Source organism: Cynocephalus volans, chromosome 5 (genome assembly GCF_027409185.1).
Source record: "Cynocephalus volans isolate mCynVol1 chromosome 5, mCynVol1.pri, whole genome shotgun sequence".
Taxonomy (NCBI): domain Eukaryota; kingdom Metazoa; phylum Chordata; class Mammalia; order Dermoptera; family Cynocephalidae; genus Cynocephalus; species Cynocephalus volans.
In genome coordinates, this window is record NC_084464.1 from 39,708,556 (window position 1) to 39,733,317 (window position 24,762).

At 36.6% G+C, this 24,762-nt stretch overlaps 3 protein-coding genes across 3 annotated transcripts in view; 2 read left to right on the plus strand and 1 right to left on the minus strand.

Annotated features, from left to right (window-relative positions):
* LOC134377893 (zinc finger protein 184) overlaps positions 1-24,762 on the minus strand; it is a 944,311-nt gene that overhangs the window by 529,865 nt on the left and 389,684 nt on the right. The window contains exon 8 of the mRNA XM_063096687.1: positions 19,011-19,024. Coding sequence (XP_062952757.1) covers positions 19,011-19,024 — 14 coding nt within the window. The remainder of the gene's footprint in view (positions 1-19,010; positions 19,025-24,762) is intronic.
* LOC134378135 (putative olfactory receptor 2W6) lies at positions 240-3,664 on the plus strand. The gene is made up of 2 exons (XM_063097114.1): positions 240-1,187; positions 3,626-3,664. Exons 1-2 carry the CDS (start codon positions 240-242, stop codon positions 3,662-3,664), a joined length of 987 nt encoding a protein of 328 aa, XP_062953184.1.
* LOC134377914 (olfactory receptor 2B6) lies at positions 22,607-23,545 on the plus strand. Its single transcript, XM_063096725.1, has one exon. The coding sequence runs from the start codon at positions 22,607-22,609 to the stop codon at positions 23,543-23,545; it is 939 nt and encodes a 312-aa protein (XP_062952795.1).

Genomic DNA, 24,762 nt, shown 5'->3' on the forward strand with positions numbered 1-24,762 from the left:
CCAAATTGAAAAAAAGTGATGCAAACTGTTGGTAAGTAATCACAACCAGGAACCTGAAAAACTCCCTGATACTGTGCTCCTCAGACCAAATAATGACTTAATCAGTACCTATCAAAATTTTGGGTCAAACATCTTGCATTTCCAAGGAAGTTTCGATTCTACCATTTTACCAGTCATTCCATTTTGAGGGGGTATATCTACGTTCTTTACAGATACTCATCTTTCTCCCAGCAGGTAATATGTGGTCACCAGTGATGGCAAAATACAATACAAGTTCTTTTGAAGGCTTCATCCTGGTGGGTTTCTCTGACCGTCCCCACCTAGAATTGATCCTCTTTGTGATTGTCCTCACCTTTTATCTGCTGACTCTTCTTGGCAACATGACCATCATCTTGCTCTCAGCTCTGGATTCCCAGCTGCACACACCAATGTATTTCTTTTTGGCTAACCTCTCATTCCTGGACATGTGCTTCACCACAGGCTCCATCCCTCAGATGCTCTACAACCTTTGGGGCCCAGATAAGACCATCAGCTACATGGGCTGTGCCATCCAGCTCTATTTTGTCCTGGCCCTAGGAGGAGTGGAGTGTGTCCTCCTGGCCGTCATGGCATATGACCGCTATGCTGCAGTTTGCAAACCCTTGCACTACACCATCATCATGCACCCACGCCTCTGTGGGCAGCTGACTTCAGTGGCATGGTTGAGCGGCTTTGGCAATTCTCTCATAATGGCACCTCAGACATTGATGCTACCCCGCTGTGGGCACAGCCGGGTGGACCACTTTCTCTGTGAGATGCCAGCACTAATTGGCATGGCCTGTGTAGATACTATGACCCTTGAGGCTCTGGCTTTTGCCTTGGCAATCTTTATCATCTTGGCACCACTCATCCTTATCCTCATCTCTTATGCTTACATTGCACGAGCAGTGCTCGGGATCAAGTCGGCTGCTGGGAGAAAGAAAGCCTTCAACACCTGTAGCTCCCACCTAATTGTTGTCTCTCTCTTCTATGGTACAATCATATACATGTATCTTCAGCCAGCAAACACTTATTCTCAGGATCAGGGCAAGTTCCTTACTCTTTTCTACACAATTGTCACTCCCAGTGTTAATCCCCTGATCTACACACTGAGAAACAAAGATATTAAAGAGGCCCTGAGGAAGGTGCTGGGGAAAGGAAGTGCAGGAGTACAGTAAGGAGTGATCAGATTTTGAGATTGTCTGTTCACCCATCTTCTACATATGTTGTTAGACTGAAGAGGCACTTAATGAGGTGGGGAATTCAATGATTTAGGTAGGTTGAGAAAATGTGAATTGACAATCACTTGTGTTCCTCTCAAGTTCCTTTAAGTCAAGCATTTATCCCCAGGTCTCCACACCAGGATAAAACAGTGATCTACACTTGCATAATACTAGCCACAAACGTAGACACCAAGCATTTTTGTTCCCATGCCAGTTTCTATCACAATGATTTATACTTGGCAGGTCTTCAACAAATATAAAAACAAAGATCTTAGAAATAGTGCAGAAGAAGCACTTATTTTTTCTAGGGAGTTTAAATGTGCTTTTATAGTGCCAAATGCATGAATGAGAGCCAAAATAAATTGTTCAATTATGTAGCTTTGGTACTTCCAACACCATAATTCACTTGTGGATCCTGCAGATTTTTAATCATTTATATAATTGGGTTTAATGACATTTATGTTTGACTTCATGAGGCAATAGAGAATGAAGAAGGAAGGAGATAAAGCAAGACCATGAGGTATTTGCTTTACATAGAAGAAAGAATTTCTTGTCAATACTCAGTCCTTGTTAATACTTGATAATGGCAAAAGAAGGCTAAGGGGTCTTCCTGCTTAAAATGTTTGAAGATTTTTAAATCTCTACTTTCTCCATATGTTATCAGGATAACCTTGAATAGAAGCAGAGGGAAGTGAGATGAATTCTGGGGAACTGTTGGAATCTTTATGATTTGGTATTCTCTGGATGATGATTTCTTAACATTTACATTAATGGCAGCAGTCCTTCACCAGTCATAATGGAAATTGATATGAATGGTTTGTGTCAAATGAATGAATGTCCATCTTAAAGGCAAATATGTTTCTTCAGACTTGACATTTGGATGAATCACCTCTCATAACTTGGTAAAACATGTATTATGTTAGAATTTCTGCAAATGAATAAGGATTCCAAAAATTGGGTGTATTGCCAGTGGCATCATTAGGAACTGGATAAAGGATGAGTTTAGCAATTTCTCATTTAACTCAAAAATTTTAAGAAAGTTCAGATTAATCTATAGACTTCAGAAAATATACCACATAACTAATAAATTTTTCTCAAAACATGTCATTGTTAGACACAATATACATATTTTTGAGGAATAACTCTTGTATTTTGTCCACATAGATTAGGCTAGATATATTTAGATTAGTTAGGGCTTAAGAGAATGGGGTTTTGGTTTAGTTTTAATTATGGAAGATATTCTAGTATTCTCATTAGAAGAAAAATTGGAATATATTTGATTCTTTCTACTTTATTCACTAAGTAAAACATGATGCTGGGCTGTGATGATGTTTATTAAAGGAATCATTAATGTAGCCAATGTTCAGAATTTGGAGACCCATGGCTTAGCATTTCCCATTTCTTCTACCAAAAAACAACCTATGGTATGTGTCCTACTGGCATAAAAATATACTATACATTTCTAAATAAATGAAAATCCTTTTAGAATCATTCTCCAGAGAACAATGATTATATTATTTTTTGTATCATCTCCATACTGTTTAGACATGCATTACTTCAGAATTAATATCCCAGAGTGCGGACAGGAGATCAAGAAACAGAATAAATCTCCATAGAGATACTGATTATAAAAGCCTCCTATGAAATTACTAATTCTCTTCAAAACTTCATCTTTTCTCCATAGATTTATGTTTCATCAGACCCTTCCCTAAAAAAGGTAGAGCCACTATGTCATAGGGAATAATCAGTGTCAGAACTTAAGCAGAAAATGTCACTATGTCCTTAATCACATTATCATGGCTCAGCATCACCTTTCACTTAGTTTATAGGATAATTTATAAAGTTTACTTAGTTTACTTACTTAGGTATAAAGTAGAATGAGTCAAATATATTCTAATTTTCTGCCTTCTTATAGGAATCACAAAATACTGTCCATAATAAAAAATAGCAGAAACATTTATTTTTTATCCTCTGTAGATTCTTTTTTTCCCAAACCGTGACTCATCCTTGCAGACTGATGTTTTACACAGACAGAGCAGAAGGTTTATGTAGAAATGAGCACCAAGGTTCTATCCACTGTGCTCAATTGCATATCTCTTAACCATGGTGCTTAAATTTCATTCAAGAGAAATAAATATTATATATATATATATATATGTCTCTGTGTGTGGTGTGTTTCTATGCACTGCGATTTTAAATTAAGAGTTATGAGAGGGCCAACCCCGTGGCTCACTCGGGAGAGTGCAGCGCTGGTAGCGCCAAGGCCGCCGGTTCGGATCCTATATAGGGATGGCTGGTGCCCTCACTGGCTGAGCGTGGTGCAGACCACACCATGCCAAGGGCTGCAATCCCCTTACCGGTCAAAAGAAAAAAAAAGTTATGAGAGGATAGCTCAATTAGTGCTTATTAGACAGATTATCTGATCATTTTCCATCTTGTTGTCTTGGGTGGTACAAGGGCTCTGAAGACAACTATTATTACCTATTTTATGTTTTGTCTCTGTTCAAGTTTTTCCTCCTTATTTACTCATTCAGAAAATATATGTTGAGTAGCTACTATGTGCCAGGTATTGTTCTAGAAACTGGAACAAAATATATAATACACACACGCACAAATCATCACTGCATTGAGCTTGCTTTCTAGTACAGAAGAGAAAAAACTGTTAAATAAAAAAAGAAAAACTTAAAATAGTAATACATTTGTAAGTGTTATGAAGATAAGCATAACAGGGAAGGATGGTAGGAAATACAAAAGGACTGCAATTTTAAATGAGGGAGTCAGAGAAGACCTCCAAGCAAGTACCTGATGGAGTTAAAGAAGCAAACGATGCAGATACGTGGGGAATAGTGATTCCAGCAGAGGGAGTAGTAAGCACAATACTTAGGTCAGGAAGATGAGGAAGAACCAAAGAAAGGGATTGAGTGAGCCGGGGGAAGATCAAGAGCATGGGTTATAGTGGAAGAAAAGAGCAGAAAGAATTTTTCAGAAGAAAGGAGTATCTAAAATATGGCTAACAGGTCAAGTGGGATTCAAACTGAAATTTGACCACTAGATTTAGTAATGTGGGTCACCAGTGAACCAGCAAAAAGCCATTTCAGTAGAGTGATGGGGGTGAAATTCTGATCAGAGATTGTATAAAAGAGAAAAGGAGGATCTGAAATGGAGGCAGTAAATAAAATCAAATCTTCTGCAGCGTCTAAATATAAAGAGGATCAGAGAAATGGGATGGTAGTAGTAGAAGGAAGGAAGATCAAACGAGGATTCTTTTTAAAATGAGAGAAATTATAACACATTTATAAAACGACGGGAAGAAAATGGTCCAATAGTAAAATGACAATGCAGAAAAGAAAAGAAAATTGCAATAATGATGATTTTGAGTAGGTGAAGAGGAAAAAGATCCAGTTCATGAGGGGATGGTTTGGCTTTAAATAGGAGCAAGAGTTCACAGTAATAAGAGGGAAGGCAAAGCGTATAAGTGCAGATGCTGGTGGTCAGGTGGTCGTAAGCTGGGAGCTGTGCGGGTTCTTTTTTGGTTGCTTTTCTTGTCACTGTGAAATAGGAAGAAGGTATTACCATTTTATTATTAACACTTCAAGAAGATTAAAGCAATAAAATAAACTGCTATTTTAATCCCCGAAAGGAGTATATTAAAGCATAGTTATTTGGGACCTGTTGTTGCAAGTTAATTTTCCTCATTTGATTTAAGACAAATGTTCACCACCTATTTCCTTTATCATAGTATTCGTTTGTCAGTTCAGCTGGAGTGTTCTCTCCTGCTCTTCCTAACTCTCTCTTGCTCTAATTTTCACCTATTCATTAAATAATATATAATATGTGGAAATACACAGCAGACTGACAGGCAGGTAGTAAGTACTCCTTAAGTATTTCTTTTTTAATAAATATCACCTTTTAAATGTTTGGTTTAAAAATCCACTACTCCAAGAAGGCTTCCCTTATTAAGCTCATTCTGAAAATTCCTCTATTTTCCATTTTACAGCCAATAATGTGTACTAACAGTGGCAGTTAGACAGGGTTTCATTGTTAAAGAAGACTCATGGGACCCCAAATAACAATGCTTAAGCATGTAAACTTTATTTCAGGAAAAGGATACAATTTAGCAATAGTATTAAAGTAAGGATATGCATCGCAGTTAAAGGCTACTTTATCACAAGAGGTTCATAAAGGCCAGGCATGAGCTCCAATTGTCCTCTCTGGAGCTATACAGATATACTTTCTCTTCCAAATCAGAAATCATTACTTATACATGGAACACCTTAAAAACAGGGAGCCCAAAATGGAGTCTCAGATGGAGTTTCCTATACCCTGCAGGTCACGTAGACATATTCTTACTCCTTAACTAGACCCAATGGCAGAATCCTCCAGGGGTTTCACTGAGACCAGGTACTCATCAATCTTACTCTTATCAAGAAATAATTCTGACATGACAGTACAAATCTCCCTGAAAATCTTCCCACCAACAGTTAGAAAACAGCGCTCTTAATCAATACATATCACACCTTGACCAGGGTCAGTGCCACGCAGTTATATCTCTTGTTTCAGTAAAGTAGTTCAGGCCAATTCCAGATATGCTTGAACTAACCCTCACAGCAAACTATGAATCCCTTCTCTTTCAGCTGTATTATAAGGTAAATGCTGGACATAGCCCTCTTCCCCACTCCCTTGCATACCAGAGTTCCCGCTCCCCTCAAGGAGGCTGCCCCTGGCCAAGGCAATTACCCAAGGAAAGGCACATCACCTTTAAGACAAACAGAATGTGGGAGGGAACAGGACCCTAAGTAAATGAACAAATTAACAAGTACTCTGGCACCAGGAAAGTAGCCCAGATCTTAGGCATGCTCTGAATTATGTAAGCTGGGTAAGGGTCCGCACATAAGCCTGAAAATGACTTACACTCCTACTTGGATCTGTTAACTGAACTCCATGGCAGTGCTGTATGTACTGTGCTGTATGTAATTGCTGCTGTATGTACATGGCAGTGCAGACTTCTGACCAATTAGCTGCCATCAGTGCTTCTTGTAAGTCTAATAAACCAATGTCTCTACCTGCTGGACCTCCAGGTGATTTGTTTGGAATAGGTAAACACTATCCGAGTGCCCTCTCAGATTTGGGGCTCCCACATTACATGTAACCTTCTGTGGAATGAAATAAAGATTAGCTTAAAGACTCAAGAGTATGTAAAAGTTTCATGCCGGTTTCAGGAATCACGAATATGCAATTCCTAAGAGAAAGATTTGCAAAGCCCTCTTCAAATGGTATGTGCTTTCATGTGCTCTTCCTAGTTAATTTTGCTCCTATCATCATAATGGCCCACATTCGATAATAAGCAGTGAGGCCTGGCATCAGGGGACATCAGTTTGTGAAGTTTGTCCTAGGCGTTTTCACTAGTTTCCATGTGGTTTTCCCCTGGCCATCTTGTGTGGTACTGTACGCAGCTCCAGCCTATCAATACCCAAGAGAATTCCCATCTGGAGCCAGGCATACTTAGCAAAATATATGCTGCTTTAAGCCACTCTTTCTTCCCCCAAGTCTGATATACATATGTCAAAGATAAAGTTAATTTTGAGATTATGTGGATTCACAGAGAGAAGAGTGAGTGTTTAAGAACATGGACTTCCTTGAACGAATGGAATCCCATCTCTACCTTGCATTTAACCTCTCTGTACCCCAATTTCTTCACTTGTGAAATGTGGGTAATAATATTGCCATTCTCAGAGATCTATTTTGATGTTTACATGGATTAATACATGAAAACATTTGGTACAGTTCCTGGCATGTAGGAAGCATTATGTAAGTGTTTGTAGTGTTGTTGTAATATTTAAAATATGGTGGAGATGACCATTAGAAGAAGTATCAGCCTGAAACAAGATGATACTAAGTTCAGAGGGAAAAACACAGATGAAAACATAGTTAAGGAGACAATGAAAAATAAAAACTATTGAAATGGGCAGACCTCCCAATATCCCATAAGCTGTCTCTACACCCCTAGCCAGAGCAGAACTCAAGACTAGGGGCAGGGAGTAGCTAAAGGAAAAAATCTGCTTAATGTTGGGCTGAATTCCTGGGAGTAACCCCAGCTGGGTTAACACTAAGAATAAAGTTAGTTAAATGTATATCTCTCTAAGGCTAAACAAGACCTCAGGGCCACCAGATGTTTTTTTCTCAGTAAATAGGGACAATATCAGTAACAACAATCTTGAGCTGTTTTGCAGAACTGCTATCAACTAAAAGCCGGCTTTGAAGCACATATCCTCCAGACCTGAAGAAGTCAAGGAGGACATTAGTGAAGATGCCAGAGATAATTGTGTTGACTTCTCCCCAAACCAACTAGATTCCCACACGAATCCTGGGACCCCCACTTATGGTTTTGCTCTATAAATGCTTGTGATTTTAAGCCATGTGGGAGTCCGAGATTCCAAGTTCCTTTAGCTTCATTCTCCTCTGACAGGTCATTCAAATAAACACTGTTCTTTATCACTGCAAACTTCAGTGTGAGAGACTGTTCATTCACTTGGTGCAGCTGATGACGGACACTTCTTTGTTTGGTAACACTGTAAAGGGGCACAGACCCTTGTAGATATTAATATCATAAAGCTCTATAATTAAAATAATGTGGTACTGGTGAATGAGTACACCAGTGGAACAGAATAGAAAGTCCAGAATTAGTCCCAAATAAAATGGTAATTTAGTATTGACAAAGATGACATCTTAAATTACTGGAGGAAGATGAAATTGTTTTCATTTATTTATTATGTATTTATTTATTTATTTATTTTTAATTTATCAATATACAATGTAGTTGATTTTCATGTCCCTTTACCAATTGCTCTTTTTCCTCCCTCCCTCTCCCCCCATCAACATCATATCTGTTCACTTGTCTTAACAAGTGATGAAATTGTTACTGTTTTTAGTGGCTGGCTGGTGTGGGGAGATGAAGTTGTTTTTAATAGTACATCTGGATCACCATCTGAAAAAGAGATAAAATTAGATCCTTACTTCACACCCAATACAAGCATAAACCCTGAATGGATTGGGGATCTAAATAAAAATAAAATCGTACAAGTATCAGAGGGAAACATGGGGGAATTCCTCCTGAATATGTGTAAGAAAAGGTTTTCTAACTATGACTCTGTATCCAGGGGTGGGGGCAGGGAATAATAGACAAATTCGTCTACACAAAATGATTTTTAAGTTATGGCAAAAACATCATAAACAAGATTAAAAGACAACTGACAAAAATAGGAGAAAAATATTCACAGTGTGTAGCACAGACAAAGGGCTAATCTCTCTAATATGTAAAGAAACATTGAAGAAGAAAGGACCAAAGATCAAAACAAAAAATGGAGAAATGCCACAAATGATCACAAACCAGACAAAAAAATGGTTCTCAAACATATAAAAGAAATATCTAAATGCACTCGTAATTAGACTAGTGCAAATTAAAACATTGAGATACTATTTCTCACTCATTAGACCAGCAAATTTTTTTTTTAATCAACATGTTCTTTTAGTGACGCTCTATGGAAACAGGCGCCCTCATACTGTCAGGAGCTCAGCTGAGCTTGAGAGAGCTGAGCAGAGCCACCAGTTGTTGGAGTTGCCCATTAAAACAAAAGCCAAAATTAAAGAAACAATCAAGCCCTTAGTCAGGTAGTGTGATAATGTTATACGGCAGCTTAACTGGATAAAGTGCCCCTCCTTCCATTTCTCCCCATGGAGCAGCACGAACCTGGGGAATCTTCTCGGCAGCTTAACTGGATAAAGTGCCCCTCCTTCCATTTCTCCCCATGGAGCAGCACGAACCTGGGGAATCTTCTCGGTGCTGATGGCACGCCAAACAAAAGGCTCCTGCAGTTTTAAAGGACCAGGAGCTGAGGGAAGGGAAAGGAGGAAAGTACAGAAATGGAAAGTACTTAATACTGAGTAAGAGTGAAGAAAATTGTCACGATTACCATCTCATTCCCAGATATGGAAGTACTGGCAAAGGCATCTGAGAAAGACCTCAGCAGGAGGGCCCAGATAAAAAGGCCTCTGAAAGGAGGTGCCCAGGGTAAAAATGCAGATATGCATAAGAGCATGGATGGTCGGGGGCCCTGGGTCCTTGGTGGCAGTTCCTCTCAGAGACTGCAATGTATTGGCTATGCACCAAGTCTGGTGTGGAGAGGGTAGTTTTCTCCCATGAGTTCTGCCAGGTAAAATCTTTGTAATTGCCTGTGGTCAGACTTTAAAAATCACACATAGGTTTTTAGCCAGGAGCCAGACTCCTCATTTACATTTCTGCTGGGAACATAAATGAGTCCAACATCTCTGGAGGAAAATTTGGAAATATCTAACAAAATCACATATGCACTTATCTTTCCATCCCATGTCTAGGAACTTGAAGAAACTGAAAATACATCTCCTTCAATACAAAAATGCATATGTACAAAGTTACTTATTGCAACATTTCTTATAATTTAAAATTATTGAAAACAACCTAAGTACCTATACATAGGAGAGTGGTTGTATAAACTATGATATAGTCACATAATGGACTACTACACAGCTGTAAAAAGGGAGGAAGAAGATCTTTATGAATCAATATACAGTGATCAGGATATACTACTAAGTGTAAAAAACAAAATACAAAAAGTATCTATAGTATGTGGCCTTTAATAAAAGAAAGTAGGGGGATAAAAAAATAATAACATGGGTGTATTCTCATAAAAGAAAACTAAAAAGATTGGTTACCTAAAAGGAACAAGCAGAAAGGTGGTACAGAAAAAAATGGCTTAGTGGAGATGAGGAAGAAGTGTCAGATTTATTCCTAAAAATTTCATATTTTTAATGTTAATGTAAAAAGTATTTTCAGTTTTAATTTCTAATTATCTGTTGCTACTATAAAGAAATGCAATTGAATGTTTGTGTATTTATTTTATATCCTTCAAACTTACTAAATTCATTTAGTTTCACTAGCCTTTTTGTAGACTGACTCAATCTGACTTTTTTACATAGGCAATCATGTCATCTGTACGTAAACTATTTTACGTCTTCCTCTCCAGTCTGGATGCCTTTTCTTTGCTTTGCCTTATTACACTGTCTGTAATCTCCAGAACAATGTTCCATAGAACAGGTTAAGAGTGGACATCCATGTCATGTTTCTTATCTTAGCAGGAAAGCATTCAGTTTTTCATCAAGGATGCTATTATACATTTTTAATAGGCACTCGTTAACAATTTGAGGAAGCTCCTTTCTATTCTTATCTTGTTGAGAGTTATTATCAAAATAGATGATGTCGTTTGTCAAATACTTTTCCTGAATCAATTGAGATGATCATATGGCTTTTCTGTTATATCTTATATCTTGATGATTGGCAGAATATCCCACCCCAAAATATGCCACTTTGGCATAATTATTATTTGGACCTAAAGGCATTTGAAAAACAGCAAGTACAAGAAGAGCACTCTGACCTCCCCTTTTTAAGAGGAGATAAAACTTTAAAAGAAATGTTCTTATCACCAGAGATGGGAAGTCATATCCAAGAGAATGCCATACAAATAGGCCTTGTTAAAATAACTCTATCTTCCTTTAGTCTCCCGATATATTTTAGTTACTATTCCACAATTACCTCTCTTTGTTCAGCTTAGTACTTAAGCACTTCTTTGGGTCTCCATTTTGCTGTGAGGCCTCCCATGTACTTGTAAAAAAAATCTGTATGGTTTCCTCCTGTTAATCTGTCTTAGGACAATTTAATTCTCAGATAGATCCAAAGAGGGTAGAGGTAAAGTTTTGCCCCCTTACAATCTTCTTTATCTATACTGAAATTTGGTCTGCTTTTCCTATGCACTTTTTTAAGAGTTCTGTTGAAGTCTCCCAGTATTATTGTAAAATTGTCATTTTCTATTTTTTAACTATTTATCCTGTACACATTTTAAATAACTGTTTTTTGGGTATATACAGAATTAAAATTGTTATGCCTTCCTGCTTGATTGACTCCTCTGTCACTCCAAAATACTGCTTTTCTTCTTTAGTTACGCATCTTGCCTTAAAGTGCACTTTTAAAAAAGAATCAGTAAAGCAACTTAAACTTTATTTTTATTAACATTTACATGATGTGCCTTTTACCATCCCTTCACATTCAAACATTGTGGCCTTATATTTAAGGCTTGTTTTGTAAGCAAGATGTAGTTGGATATTTTTTCTACAATCTCATAATTTTAAACTTTTACTTTATTTACTCTGTTTACATTCATTGTAATTGCTAATGTATTTGAATTCATAGCTATATTATTTTATATATTTACTTATAACTATATTACTGTTTATTTCTATTTGATTCACTTGTGTACTCTTTTTTCCTCTTTGTCTTTATCTTGGATTTATCAATTTTCAAACATTATTTTTCCCTATATTAACTAGTTAGTTTTACATTCTTTAGCATTCTTTCAGTGGTTACCCTGAATCTTATATGTGCATATTTGGCCTATTACAGACTAATACAATTTATGACTTTTATTACTTTCTCATAATGCTAAAACCTTAGACAACTTCAATGCTACTTGACTCATCCTGCCTTCTATTATTCTCTTTATGCCTTTTTAGTTTGTATAAACTTTAAATCCTATAAGATATTATCGTTAATGTTTTTCCCATTCAACATTCATTTATAATTACTAATTTGTTTCCTTTTTCTGTTTCATTTGACCTTCTTGCATTGTTGTGTTCTTCACCTGGGTTAATTTTATTTTTTCTCAAAAATTCCTTTTGGAATTTATTGTAGTTCCTCTCGACTAGCAATGGATTCTAATCCATAAAACTTGGGGGATACAATTCACTACGTATCATTCCACTCCTGGCCCCCAAAGTTTGTGTCATTCTCCCAGGTAAGTACATTCATTGCATCCCCAAAGTCGTAACTTGTTTCAACTCAAAGGTCCAAACTCCAAAGTCCCATCTGTAAAATCAAAACAAGTTATCTATTTATAAGATACATTGGTGTGACAAACATAGGGTATATATTCCTGTTCCAAAAGGGAGAAATAAGCCCTTGGGGTAACAGGGCCCAAACAAGTCCGGATCCCAGCAGTGCAAGCATTAAATCTCAGAGTTGGCAAATCATGTACCTTGACTTCATGTCTGATGTCCTCTGCATGCTGGTGCAGGAGTTGGGTACCCAAGTCCTCAGGCCTATGGATTTACTGGTCTTCAGCTAAGCTTTAGCTCTTGCAGCTGGCTTTGCACACTGGTAGCCTCACAATTTTGGGGTCTCCATGGAGGTCACGCTCCCACATATCCACTAGGGATGGCCTTGGTGGGGTTTTTCTGCTGCAACTCTGACCCCACATTTCCTCTTGGCATTGCTCTAGCAAAGGCTGTATGTGATGAATCTGCCCCTGTGACAGATCACTTCCCCGGCCCCCAGGCTTTTCCATACATCCTTTGAAATCAGGGTGAAGGCTCTCAAGCCTTTACAGCTCTGGCATTCTGTGAGCCTACAGACTTAACACCACGTGGACACTGCCAAGACTTCCAGCTTTTATCTTCCAAAGCTGTGGGTCCAGCCACACCTGGGGCCAATTTAGCCACAGCCGGAGCAGCCAGGTTCTGGTGCTGGAAACAATTTCCTAAGATGGCCCTTGGCACTGAGCCCATGGAGGGAGCCTCAGGCCTGTCCCCCAAGACTATTCTGTCTCCCTAGGCCTCTGGACCTGTAATGGAAGATACAGTCTGGAAGATCTCTGAAATGCCTTCAAGGGCTTGTTTGTTTGTTTCCCCCTCCTCTTGATAATCCCTTTCTTCTGTACTAATCTCCTTAGCAAATGGTCGCTTGGCTGTACCAATTCATTTTTCTCCTGAAAATGCTCTCTGCTTGTCTACCACATGGTCAGGCTGCAAATTTTCCAAGTCCTTATACTCTGCTTCCATTTAATTATAAATTCTGGCTTTATGTCATGCCTTTGCTGCTGTAACTCAGTGTAGGCTTTTACAAGTAGCCATGCAGCTTCCTGAATGTTTTGCTGCTTAGAAATTTCTTCTGCCAAATACTCCGGGTCACCAGCACCTTGAAGTCCCACATTCCATAAAACTTTTTGAGCATGAATGCAGCCAAGTTTCTTGACAGTTCACAGCAAGGGTGATCTTTGTCCTGGTGTCCAATAAACACATTATTTCTCCTTAGAATGGTCTTCATCATCCATATTTCGGAGAGTTTTCTGGTCACCACCATTCAACAAGTCTCTACGAACTTCCAAACTTTCCCTAGTTTTCTTGTCTTCTAAACTCTCACCAGCAGCTAGGCTTTTTCTAGCCTGTTCCTTCAAATTCTTCCAGCCTCTCCTCAATACCTTGTTCCAAAGCCACTTCCCTATTTTCAAGTATTTGTTATAAGCAACACCCCACCTCTCTAGTACCAATTTCCTGACTTAGCCTGTATCTGTTGCTTATTACAAAATACTTGGAACTGGGTACTTTGAAGAATACAAAACTTATTGCTTACAATTTTGGAGGCTGGGAAGCCCAAAATCCAGGGAACACATCTGGTGAGGGTCTTCTTTGGTGATGGCTTTACGGCAACACAGGGGTGTCACAGGGCAGAAAATGGTAGAGCAGAGACAGGGAGAGAGAGAGAGACTCTCACATGCTCTCCTTTTAAAGCCCTCAGAACCACACCCATGACCACCATTATTAATCCATTCACTAAGGCATGGTCCTCAGAATCTAATCATCTCTTCAAGGCCTTATCATTCAATTACTATAATTGGGAGATTTCCCACCCTCTTATCAGTCACAGTGGGGATCAAGCTTCTATTATATAAAACTGGGGGAACACAATTCAATCCATATCAAACACCTACAAGAAACCTGCAACACACATCATACACAATGGTAAAATATTGAATGAGACAAGGAGGCTCACTATCACTACTTCTTTTCAGCATTACACTAATGGTCCTAGCTCATGTAATAAGATAAGAAAAATAAAATACATGAAATAAAATTAAATGGAAAAAAATATAATTGTCATTTTTGTCAATACCATGCTGTGTGTGTTAAAAATGCAGAGTCTACATAGTAACTATTAGAATAATTATCAAGGAGTTCATCGAGGTCACTGGAAAAAAAATCAATGTATAAATATCAATTGTATTTAGGCTGGCTGTTTAGCTCAGTTGGTTAGAGCATGGTGTTGTAACATCAAGGTTAATGGTTTGGATCTCCCTACAGGTCAACCACCAAAAACAAACAAACAAACAAACAAAAGTCAATTGTATTTACAGCAGCAACAGAGAAACAGTAAAATGAAACATAGAGATGATCTTATGCAAGTGATCTTACTATTTACTGCTTTGAAATCATCACTCTTATAAGTTCCAGTATGCAGAGATCTTTACAATTTTAGTAGAATTTCAGCATCTCCCCACATCCCCTTTTTTCCTCTTAACCTGAGCCATTGTCTCCATTATCTTCTGGAAATTCCATTATAAGAATTTCCCTTACAGGAAACACAACTGGTCATCCTATCTTATTACCAAAGAATTTTCTTCTAATTTTCAGTAAATTTCTAAAAAAAAAAAAATTTTTTTAATATAAAATATGAGGGATTTTCTCCCTCACTATTTCTTTTCAAAGAGCGTTCATTATTTATATGCATAAGAGAGTTTCTTTCAACTTAATTTCTGTTGAACATTCAGTGCAAAGAATAATGTAAAGCATGTTCCAACACAATGCAGGCATCAGAATGAGATATATATTGCTAAGGATTTCTTCGACTCTCTCCCTAAAACATTTACACATTCCGATGCTTTCATCAACAAGAATGCTATTTCAAAGGTCATTAGAAATCTGCAAGGTTCTCAGTCTCACACCACTTCCAAATTTTCCTATGCGTTTGTATCTAGCCTCATTCTTTTTTTTTTTCCCTCCCATCCAAGTACTAACCAGGCCCAACCCTGCTTGACTTCCAAGATCAGACAAGACTGGGCACATTCAGAGTGGTATGGCCATAGACTAGCCCCCATTCTTGAATCCCTACATTCTTGAATCCCTAGCTAGACCCTGTCCTGAACTCTACATATACCCAACATGCTGGGATAAGATGCCAAGATTACATAAATGAAAATACCAAAATCCTTTCAGAACCACGGCTGTTCTAATTCCTGGGGCAGTAATTAAAATTTGTATGAGTCATAGTATTAGTTTATGGGAACCCATCTAACTCAATAATACTCCAAGCTTTATCTGAGTCTCTACATGCTGAATGTAATGTGCCAAACCTTCCCATCATAAAAGGGGAAATGTGAACTGAGAAAGAGGTTTGGATATTGTACTTTCATTAATACTTTAAGCTAGTCCTTGCCATCCACATAACATGTTCTCAGAGACCATTAAATCAAACAAATACCCACACACATTTGTGGTAGTAGCCCAAGACCCCCCCTTGCTTTTTTCCAATATGCTATTTTTTGGATTCCATATCCACCTGGCAGTGAGATTTGACTATATTATCTCTAAGTTTGATATTGCCTCTGACCATAGGCTTTTAGATTTTTAAATTGTCTCTCAGGTATTTAATACTTGGTCTTCTCTAATGTACTATTACAGGTTTGTCTCTTTGAATGCTCTGTTCCCCCTTACATAGGAAGTTCTTCCTGAGATCTAACCCTGAGGGATCCAACCCCCAAGGCTAGTCACTAAAATATCACCGTGGCCAGGCCCGTTCCATTCTGAAACGGAGAGAGGTAACTGATTAGATGGTCAGAATTTAATACACTAAGTTATAATTATGTTGTTCTAGGAGATCTTTCTTTACAAAACAAGAGAGAGCTATGCCAATAAGTAGTCCTATGGGAAATGAGGGTAGGGAGTGGGCGTGGAGGGGGTGGGTTTAGCAAGAACCATCCTTAAGCACTAGTTAGAATGGGGAAAATAAATTTAAATGAACCAGAATGTAGATTTCATAGTATATCTCGGTTTTCTGACAAAGTCTGCTAATTTACGAAAGTTTGTTTAACCTTCCTAAGCCTCCTTTTCCACATCAACAAAATTAACATAAAAGTGTAACTATTTTGCCAAATGTGAGGATACTGAGCACCGATATCACTACTATTATTATTAAACTCTGCAGATACTTTGCTATTTCTAGGCCCTTGATAACTGAGTATTACTACTTATATAAGAATAGCATATTGGAGAAAAGCAAGGGAGGGTCTTGGGCTACTACCACAAATGCGTGTGGGTATTTGTTTGATTTAATGGTCTCTGAGAACATGTTATGTGGATGACAAGGACTAGCTTAAAGTGTTAATGAAAGTAGAACTACTGAGTTTTAAGAACTACTGAAAATTTTGCTTATTTACCTTGATCCATTCTGTGAACAAAAGATTCGTCTTTTTTATATTTTCTTATTTTCTTAGCCCTCTATTTTCTTTTTAAAATACTATTAATTTCTATTTAAAATACTATTTATTTTATTTAAATTACTTAACCATTACAAGAACTTGTAAGAAAAAAGGAAGCCCACCACTATGGGCATCAGCGCACTCTTACTTTCAGAGGTAAGCACTGTTATTAGTTTGGGGAGTTTTAAAATATTATACAATATTTTTGGTGGATTAAGTTTTTTTTTTTTTTTCACTTTACTTGATGCCCCTTCCTTCTCCATTCATAGATATCTGCCCCTTCAGGTTGCCCATATTAAGCATCTAATAAGTGTCCTTTATTTTTCTTCACTCTCATGTAATCTCATACAGGCATACAATAGACAAAATTATATCTGGAGCATTTTAGTCATTGTTTTATATAATTAAGATTCTGTTATTTATTATTCTTTGAATCTTTGTTTTCACTCATTAATATCACTAACAAATACTTCTGGCTCAGATTACTATTTAGTCAATTCCCTACTGAGCGACTAAGATTTTCCTCCATCTTTAGCCACTACAAATATTGCTACAATAAAAATTCTTATTATGTCTTTATATACTGGTAATTTCACTACATAGAATATATTTCCATGAATGGTATTGGTAGGCTGATGAATATAAGTGTGCTTTCAAGATTCACTGTTCTATTTATTTCTAAAAAGTAAGTGACACTTTACATTTCTACCCATAATTTTTGAGAGTAGTCTTTTCCCTTCAATGATGTTAGGAATAGGAGTTACAACTGGTTACAATTTTTTTTTTCATTCTAAGTGATTTATCATAGTTATTTCACTACATTTCTTTGAATATTTTAGGATTTAAAATCTTCTCATATAGATTTGCTATTCTGCATTGTATTGTATGTTCATATTATTTGGCTTTTTTTCTATTGTGTTATTTGTATTTTTTCTCAGACTTTGTAAAAGCTCTTTTTATATAAGAGATAGTGTACTCACCTTTTTCATAAATATAAATACATCTTTCCTATATCTATTCGTGTGAAAAGTTGATATAGAACTACATATTAGACCATACAAAAATAATCCTGGATAGAAGAAACTATAGAAAAACATGAACCATTTTTCAAATTTTGCCAAAAAATATCTAGGAAACTGCATTGAACCAAGGGAGAGTTTTTTAAATAAGCCTAGAGTGCAAAATCTGTGAAAGAAAAGTGAACTATTTGTCCATATAATAAATAAAACTTATGCAAACCAGGGTAATAAAAATACTTCTATGGCAAATTAAATGGAAGTCTATTTTATTGTGTAGGCATTGACCTCAGATAGGATTTTAGAGCAAATGAACAGGTTTGCTTTTTTCCTGTGGTTTCACAGAACTCACTTAGTAGTTCACAAAAGAAAACTAACTCCCAGTTTGATGGCACACGATTTAAACTTTATTTGATAAGGTATTTTAGTCCCTATTGTCATTTCCTTCTGTCTTAGAAAAAGTTAAGGAGACGGTCCCCAGAGAAAGGGTATTGTAAAGCAAATCTCAGCTAAAAATGAAATATCACTGCACTCTCTCTCTCTCTCTTCTCATTGGATATATAAATCACATGAGGATTCTTACCTTCCCCTGTAAACCAGAGCACACACCAACATTCATAAAGGTCTCTATTATTCTCATTTATTTTGCAAACCTGATGAGGAGAACTCTGAAAAGAACAGCAAATACCTTAACACTTTGCAATGTGACTCCAGAAAAACACATTCTGGTGGTCTGCAGTACTTTATTCCTACTCTCATATTTTCTGAGTTAGTCCTGAATGGAAATCTCATAATTTGCCATTAAAGAGTGAAACAAAGGGATGTTGAACAAACTTTATGATATCAGTTTTACAACTGAATAGCTTATGAAGAGGTTGTTGAATCTGCATGCTTCTCATTAGTCCTATTTGAACTTAAGGCTTCTTGGAGAAATACACACAGACACACAAATCATCCTATCTCTAATGCTTACAATGGAGGTATGTAGAACACTTTTCTGAAAATTATTATGTAAAACATACTATGAAATTTGAGTGTTTTGGGCCCTTATAATATGGGTTGTTTATAATTATATCACTTAGAAAAATTTGACTCAGCCTCAGTTTCGTAATTCCGTTTATTTTTTTATATTAATTTGTTATCTCTACTGGAAATTAAAACCTTAGAGCAGAGCAGTCTTGGGTTCTAACCTCTTGTCTATAATGGCCTAGTTTGTGAAAATTACCTCTTTAAGCCTTTAGAAAGGCTTTAATTAATTTTGCTTGCAAAATTAATCTTTCATGAAATGGAAAAAACATTGACAAACTTTCCTCTCTATTCTAAGCCAAATTGCAATGTTGTGTGAATAAATTACTCACCACTTCTCCTTGTACTACAGCAGGAAGATGGGAGTTCAACGTAGTATTTAAAAGCTATTCAAACATTCACAGAGGCCTGATAATTTGAGCAAACTGAGACATGAACAATTTTTAATGTTGAATGGAACACAGAAAACTCAAGTGTTACAGAAGATTGAAATGTTTTCCAAAGGCACAGAGTAACTTGCCCAGTTGTGCAGTGACTTAGTAGCAGAATCTGAACTTCAACTTTTGTCATCTTTGTTATCTCAATTCTCTTTCCATAGTAACAACTTAAAAAGAAGTTTCCAAGACTTTGTTGAACATCCTCATTCTGAATCCTCAAATATCAGCCATAGAGTAAGAAAATCCAGCATGTAGTTAATGAATGTAATGCCTACCAATGTACAGGTAATCAGGTGGCGATAGTTTGTATTTATCTAGGCAATATAAATTGAAATATGCTGAGTTATGTGTAGATAAAAGTTCTAAAAATCCAAACAGCTTTTTTCAACTGCTGCTTTTAAAATACTCACTTTTCCTTACCTGCTGTTGTGACACAGTTGCTATGCTTTCTGCATGATCCGTTTTGTCTCACAGTGTTAAAATATGTTTCTATGTTGACTGAGGGAAAACTTGTTACTGAAAATAAGAATAATATTCTCTGAGTACGCTGCAAACAGCATTCTACACAGGGCAGAGAAGTGGGCTATGTGGCCTTTTGAGCCATGACTGGGAGCCATCAACATGGGTTAATTGGGTAAATAATCTGCTAGTCTGTCTACTAGCATTTCAGAGACACAGGTTTCCTAGTTTGTCTCAGTTGTTAACAAATCCTTTCCAATCTAATGTTAGTGATGAGAATAACAATTCAAATTACTTGAACTTTCTGAATACAAAATGATATTTCAACTTTTTAATCAAAAGATCTTTTTTTTTTTTTTTTAGAGTGGGTATGTATTGGGGTTACCGGGTGTTTGAAAGAAGGGAAAAATTGCCCCCAAAGTGAGCAAAGCAGAATATGAGAAGTAGGTGCACTGCAATCTTCCCAGTAGGTCCCTTCTCCTGCAGTGTCCTCTGGCCCATTATCAGTATCCCCTCCTGCCTTCTCCAATGTTGATTTATTTTCCTTCTTTGTGCCCTCACTGCTGTGGGTCATAGAGGGACATTACCTATAACAGTCCACACCAACCAATTTCATTGTATTGATAATAACAAAAGTAAGTTTATTACTTTTGTAATTATTTCACCTCAGTGAGAAAGGGTGAAAAGTTAATAGAATTCTTCCCTCTTCTGTAATCTTCATCAGTGAGGAATTCTTGCAGAATCCATCTTTTGGCTGAATTCTGGAGAAGAAATGCCAGATCTAGGGCTGGTTAGGAAAGGCCGTTAGTCTAGGTTAGAAGAGAAAACACACAAAATGTCCTCAATGATGAGATTTCTCCTAAACAATCAGTCAAAAATTATTTCATTCTTCAATATTACAGTTAGGGAGACCTCATAACTTATACAAACAAGAACACTTCTGAGGCTAAAAGGATTCTATTAGTAATTATATTGAGACAGCAAGAATAAACTCGGCAGTCATAGGTAAACTGAGGCATACAATCACCCTAATTATATGAACTTGCGGGCATTTTCGACACTTGAATAACTTGAGGAAATTGTGAGGTTATGAAATCTCTTTGTACTGATTCCATTTGCTTGCTTTTCAGAACTCCTATAATCATCGGCTGTTTTTTTTTTTTTTTGGCCAATAAGATGCCAAATGCCTTCACATTCCAGCTTTTAGAAAATGTCCATGCAGATTAATTCAGGCTGTTTTAAGAATCTATTAAGATATAAAATGCTAAATTCATATAGAAATTGTTTGTTATAGTATCAAAGTATCAAAGTCTAAAGCAATGCTGATCTTTATAGTAAAATGCAGACTATGAGTAAATGAGTGCATTTAAAGTTATTTTATAATAAATAATAATTTTTCACTAAAAATAAAAATATAATATTTGCTTATTAAACATTAGAAAGAGTAGGAGTAAAGTTAAATATTAAAGTCTGATTTACACGCTCTCTCCACTCCCACTCCCCAGAGGTAACAACTTTTAATACTTCTGTACACTTGCAGGTAATTTTGTATGTATGTAAATGGGAGCATGTTAAGTGCACGTTCAGAAACTTGCTTTTCTCCCTTGAAGATTTGAATATTTTTGTACATTCATATCTATATCTGAATTTAAATCAATATCACATACCTCATTTTATTGACAGCTGCATTGAATGGAACTTTTTTGAGGGACTACAAAAGCTTTCCCTGTCACTCTGTACTAAGAGGTATAGAATAAGTAAGCAAAATTAAAATATACATCGAATGGTAATTCAAAAATTATATTTCTGTTATTAAACTTACATTTCTACATTAGCAAAATAATAAAATAATAGAGGATAGAGTTAGGTAGATGACTGGGTAGGTAAATTTTCTACTGGTGGCTTTGACTTATATGAGAGTACTTCAAAAAGCTCATGGAAAAATAGAATTAAAGATAACACAAATCTTTGCATGAACTTTTTGAAGTATCCTCGTATTAGTACCTCCAGCAAATTTAGGGCTCTGAATAGCCTCTGCCCTGAACGTCTTGGAGTTCCTGCATCATGTGATACATTTATTCACTTGCTGTGTGGCACTATGCCAGGCAATTCACATTAAAGATCACACTTATGCTTCACGTCAGATACTTACTGTTACCTCCATTGTTGAAGTTGATGGTTTCAGAGTTGTGGAGGGAATGGGAAGGTAAGTTCCCAACTCAGAGTCGTTTTCCATTGGTAACTCTAGGATGTTAAGAATTTTGCAAATCGTAAGCAATTCCTCTCTGAGCATCTCAGAGGACTTGGATGACTATAGTTTCTTTCCTGGTGCACTTCACACCACTGCACGAGGAAGGCATTATTATGCTCCTTCGTAGGTGAGGATCCTGAAGCTCATAGAGAATAAGAAACATGCCCAGGATGATATAATTAATGACTTATATTGTAGAGGCTTGAACCCAGGTTTGTCTGGTTTCGAATTCCATGCTACTAATATCTTTTTACTTTGACTCTATGAAGTCCTAAGAAGGAAAAAAACAAAAACAAAAAACTTATTTCTTTGAAACACGTCTGATAACTTGCTAGAAACTATCTACATAGTTTTGGGATGGTCTAAATAATTTTAATTGTTTCAGATGACAAGGCAATCTCCTTGACACTGTGAAATTAGAATGATAAAGTAATGAGGTAGGGATTATGGTGGACTCTTCCTAATAATAGCTGTCTAAGCAGAAAATAGTACAAAGATTAACCAAATGACAAAGAATCAAAGAACAAATTTTATGAAAGTTGTTTAAATCAGGAATTTATTTTTTAAGTTTTGGTTTTCGCTTTTGAAGTGCTGATACAGATAGAGAAAAATTGTTTTAGAAATACTTAATTGTGAACATTTTCAACTTACAAGCAATATTAGTTCTATGTCTTCAAACCAGTAGTAAAGTGATTATAAGTAATTGAAATAGTCAATAAATATGTGTTAATTGATTTCTTAAATTTTATGCTTCAGGAAACCAAGAGTTGAAACATTAATCATGAATTGGGCAAATGAGAGCATTCCACGGGAGTTCATTCTGTTAGGTTTCTCAGATCAACCATGGCTGGAGTTTCCACTCTTTATAGTGTTCTTGATTTCTTACATTGTGACCATCTTTGGCAATCTGACAATTATTCTAGTTTCACGCCTGGACTCCAAACTCCATACCCCCATGTATTTCTTTCTTACCAATCTGTCATTTCTAGATGTTTGCTATACTACAAGTACAGTTCCACAAATGCTGGTAAATTTATGCAGCACCAGGAAGATAATTAGTTACGGTGGCTGTGTGGCCCAGCTTTTTATGTTTCTGGCCTTGGGGGCTACTGAGTGTGTTCTGCTGGCAGTCATGTCCTTTGATAGGTTTGTAGCTGTTTGCCGGCCTCTCCATTACTCAGTAATCATGCACCAAAGGCTTTGCTTCCAGTTGGCAGCTGCATCCTGGATTACTGGTTTCGGTAACTCAGTGTGGTTGTCTACCTTGACTCTCCAGCTGCCACTCTGTGGCCCTTATGTAATAGATCACTTTCTCTGTGAAGTCCCTGCACTGCTCAAGTTGTCCTGTGTTGATACAACAGCAAATGAGGCTGAACTATTCTTCGTTAGCGTGCTCTTCCATCTATTACCCCTGACACTCATCCTTATATCATATGCTTTTATTGCTCAAGCAGTCTTGAGAATCCAATCTCCTGAAGGTCAACAAAAAGCATTTGGGACATGTGGCTCCCATCTAATTGTGGTGTCACTTTTTTATGGTACAGCTATCTCCATGTACCTGCAAACACCTTCACACAACTCCAAAGACCGGGGAAAGATGGTTTCCCTCTTCTATGGCATCATTGCACCCATGCTGAACCCCCTTATATATACACTTAGGAACAAAGAGGTAAAGGAGGCCTTTAAAAGGTTGGTTGCAAGAGTCTTAAACAAGAAATAAAGGATATGCAAATGATAAGCTTTGTTAAAGACGTAATGGTTACTTAGTTTACTAACTTCTCTTCAAGTTGCTCTATTTTCATCATTCCTACAGAGAACTATTATGATGATCTCCCCTAAATAAAATTTTATTGACAGAGAGCTACATTTGTTTTCTGTTGCCAAAACACATTGATTTAATAAGTCTCCAGAACTGGTCTTCCATTTCGCCAAAAACTGTGTAATCACATCTTCAAGGTTTGTCAAACTTTACATCAGTGTTTGTACAATTCAGTGTGACTTAGACCTTTCTGAGACTATGATACAAGGTAGAAAACTTTCGTCCAGTAATATCCCATGTATACACACACACACACACACACATTTTTTTCACAGTTACAGGAGGTTTACCAAAATCCTGAAAACCGACCACTTTAAATTTAGATCTGAGGTTAACAATCCTAGTTTTATATTTTTCAACCCACGTCAGCATAATAATAAACTTCATAATAAATTTTCTTCTAGAATTATAATCAGAGTTTCCATTCTTTTCCCATGTTTCTATACTCATGTTTTTCTCCTAAATAGAAACATCACTTTTTATTTCCTTTATAGATCAAATCCTCGATATTTATCAGGCCTAGCTAATTTCCACTTACTTGAATTTTTTTTTTTGTAATTCTCCTAAATTTTGGTATTATTATTATTCTCTTAAACCCTAAAGCACTTACAGCCTAGATTTAAAAATAGCAGATCATACAATAATTTCCAATGACTTACACTTATCTTGCACAATAATAGTCTCATTACACTTTAGTCTCCTTGAGGGAACATAAATTATACCATACATTTTACCATATCACCTTTAAAAGTCATCAAAGACCTGAGGAAGTAGCATGCACTTATATTATTAGTTGATTGATCATTGAGTGATTCATTCATGTGATAATTATTTAACTGTATTGCTACCCCTCTTACTTTTCTTTTTTTCTTTTTCTTTTACTTTTTCGTTTTCTTACTTTTTCTTCTACTAATACATTATAAATATAGAAAATGCAGTAGCTGAAGAATATATTTGTCATGTTGCTTCTTAAGATCTACAGTAACACCATGTACTTTTGTCACAATGTAATGCTAACAAATAAGAGAAATAAATTTGATTTGCCAAGTTCTGATTTCAGTCTCTCTTTCCTAAGAGAATTATCACCAAAAGCATAAATGAAAGCAAAATGCTCATAG

Excerpts from the sequence above, each read along its gene's own strand:
- LOC134378135 (XM_063097114.1), top strand. The coding sequence starts at position 240 with ATGTGGTCACCAGTGATGGCAAAATACAATACAAGTTCTTTTGAAGGC. Across the intron at positions 1,188-3,625 it reads TGGGGAAAGGAAGTGCAGGA|AGGATAGCTCAATTAGTGCT; the intron begins GTACAGTAAGGA and ends AAAAGTTATGAG.
- LOC134377914 (XM_063096725.1), top strand. The coding sequence starts at position 22,607 with ATGAATTGGGCAAATGAGAGCATTCCACGGGAGTTCATTCTGTTAGGT.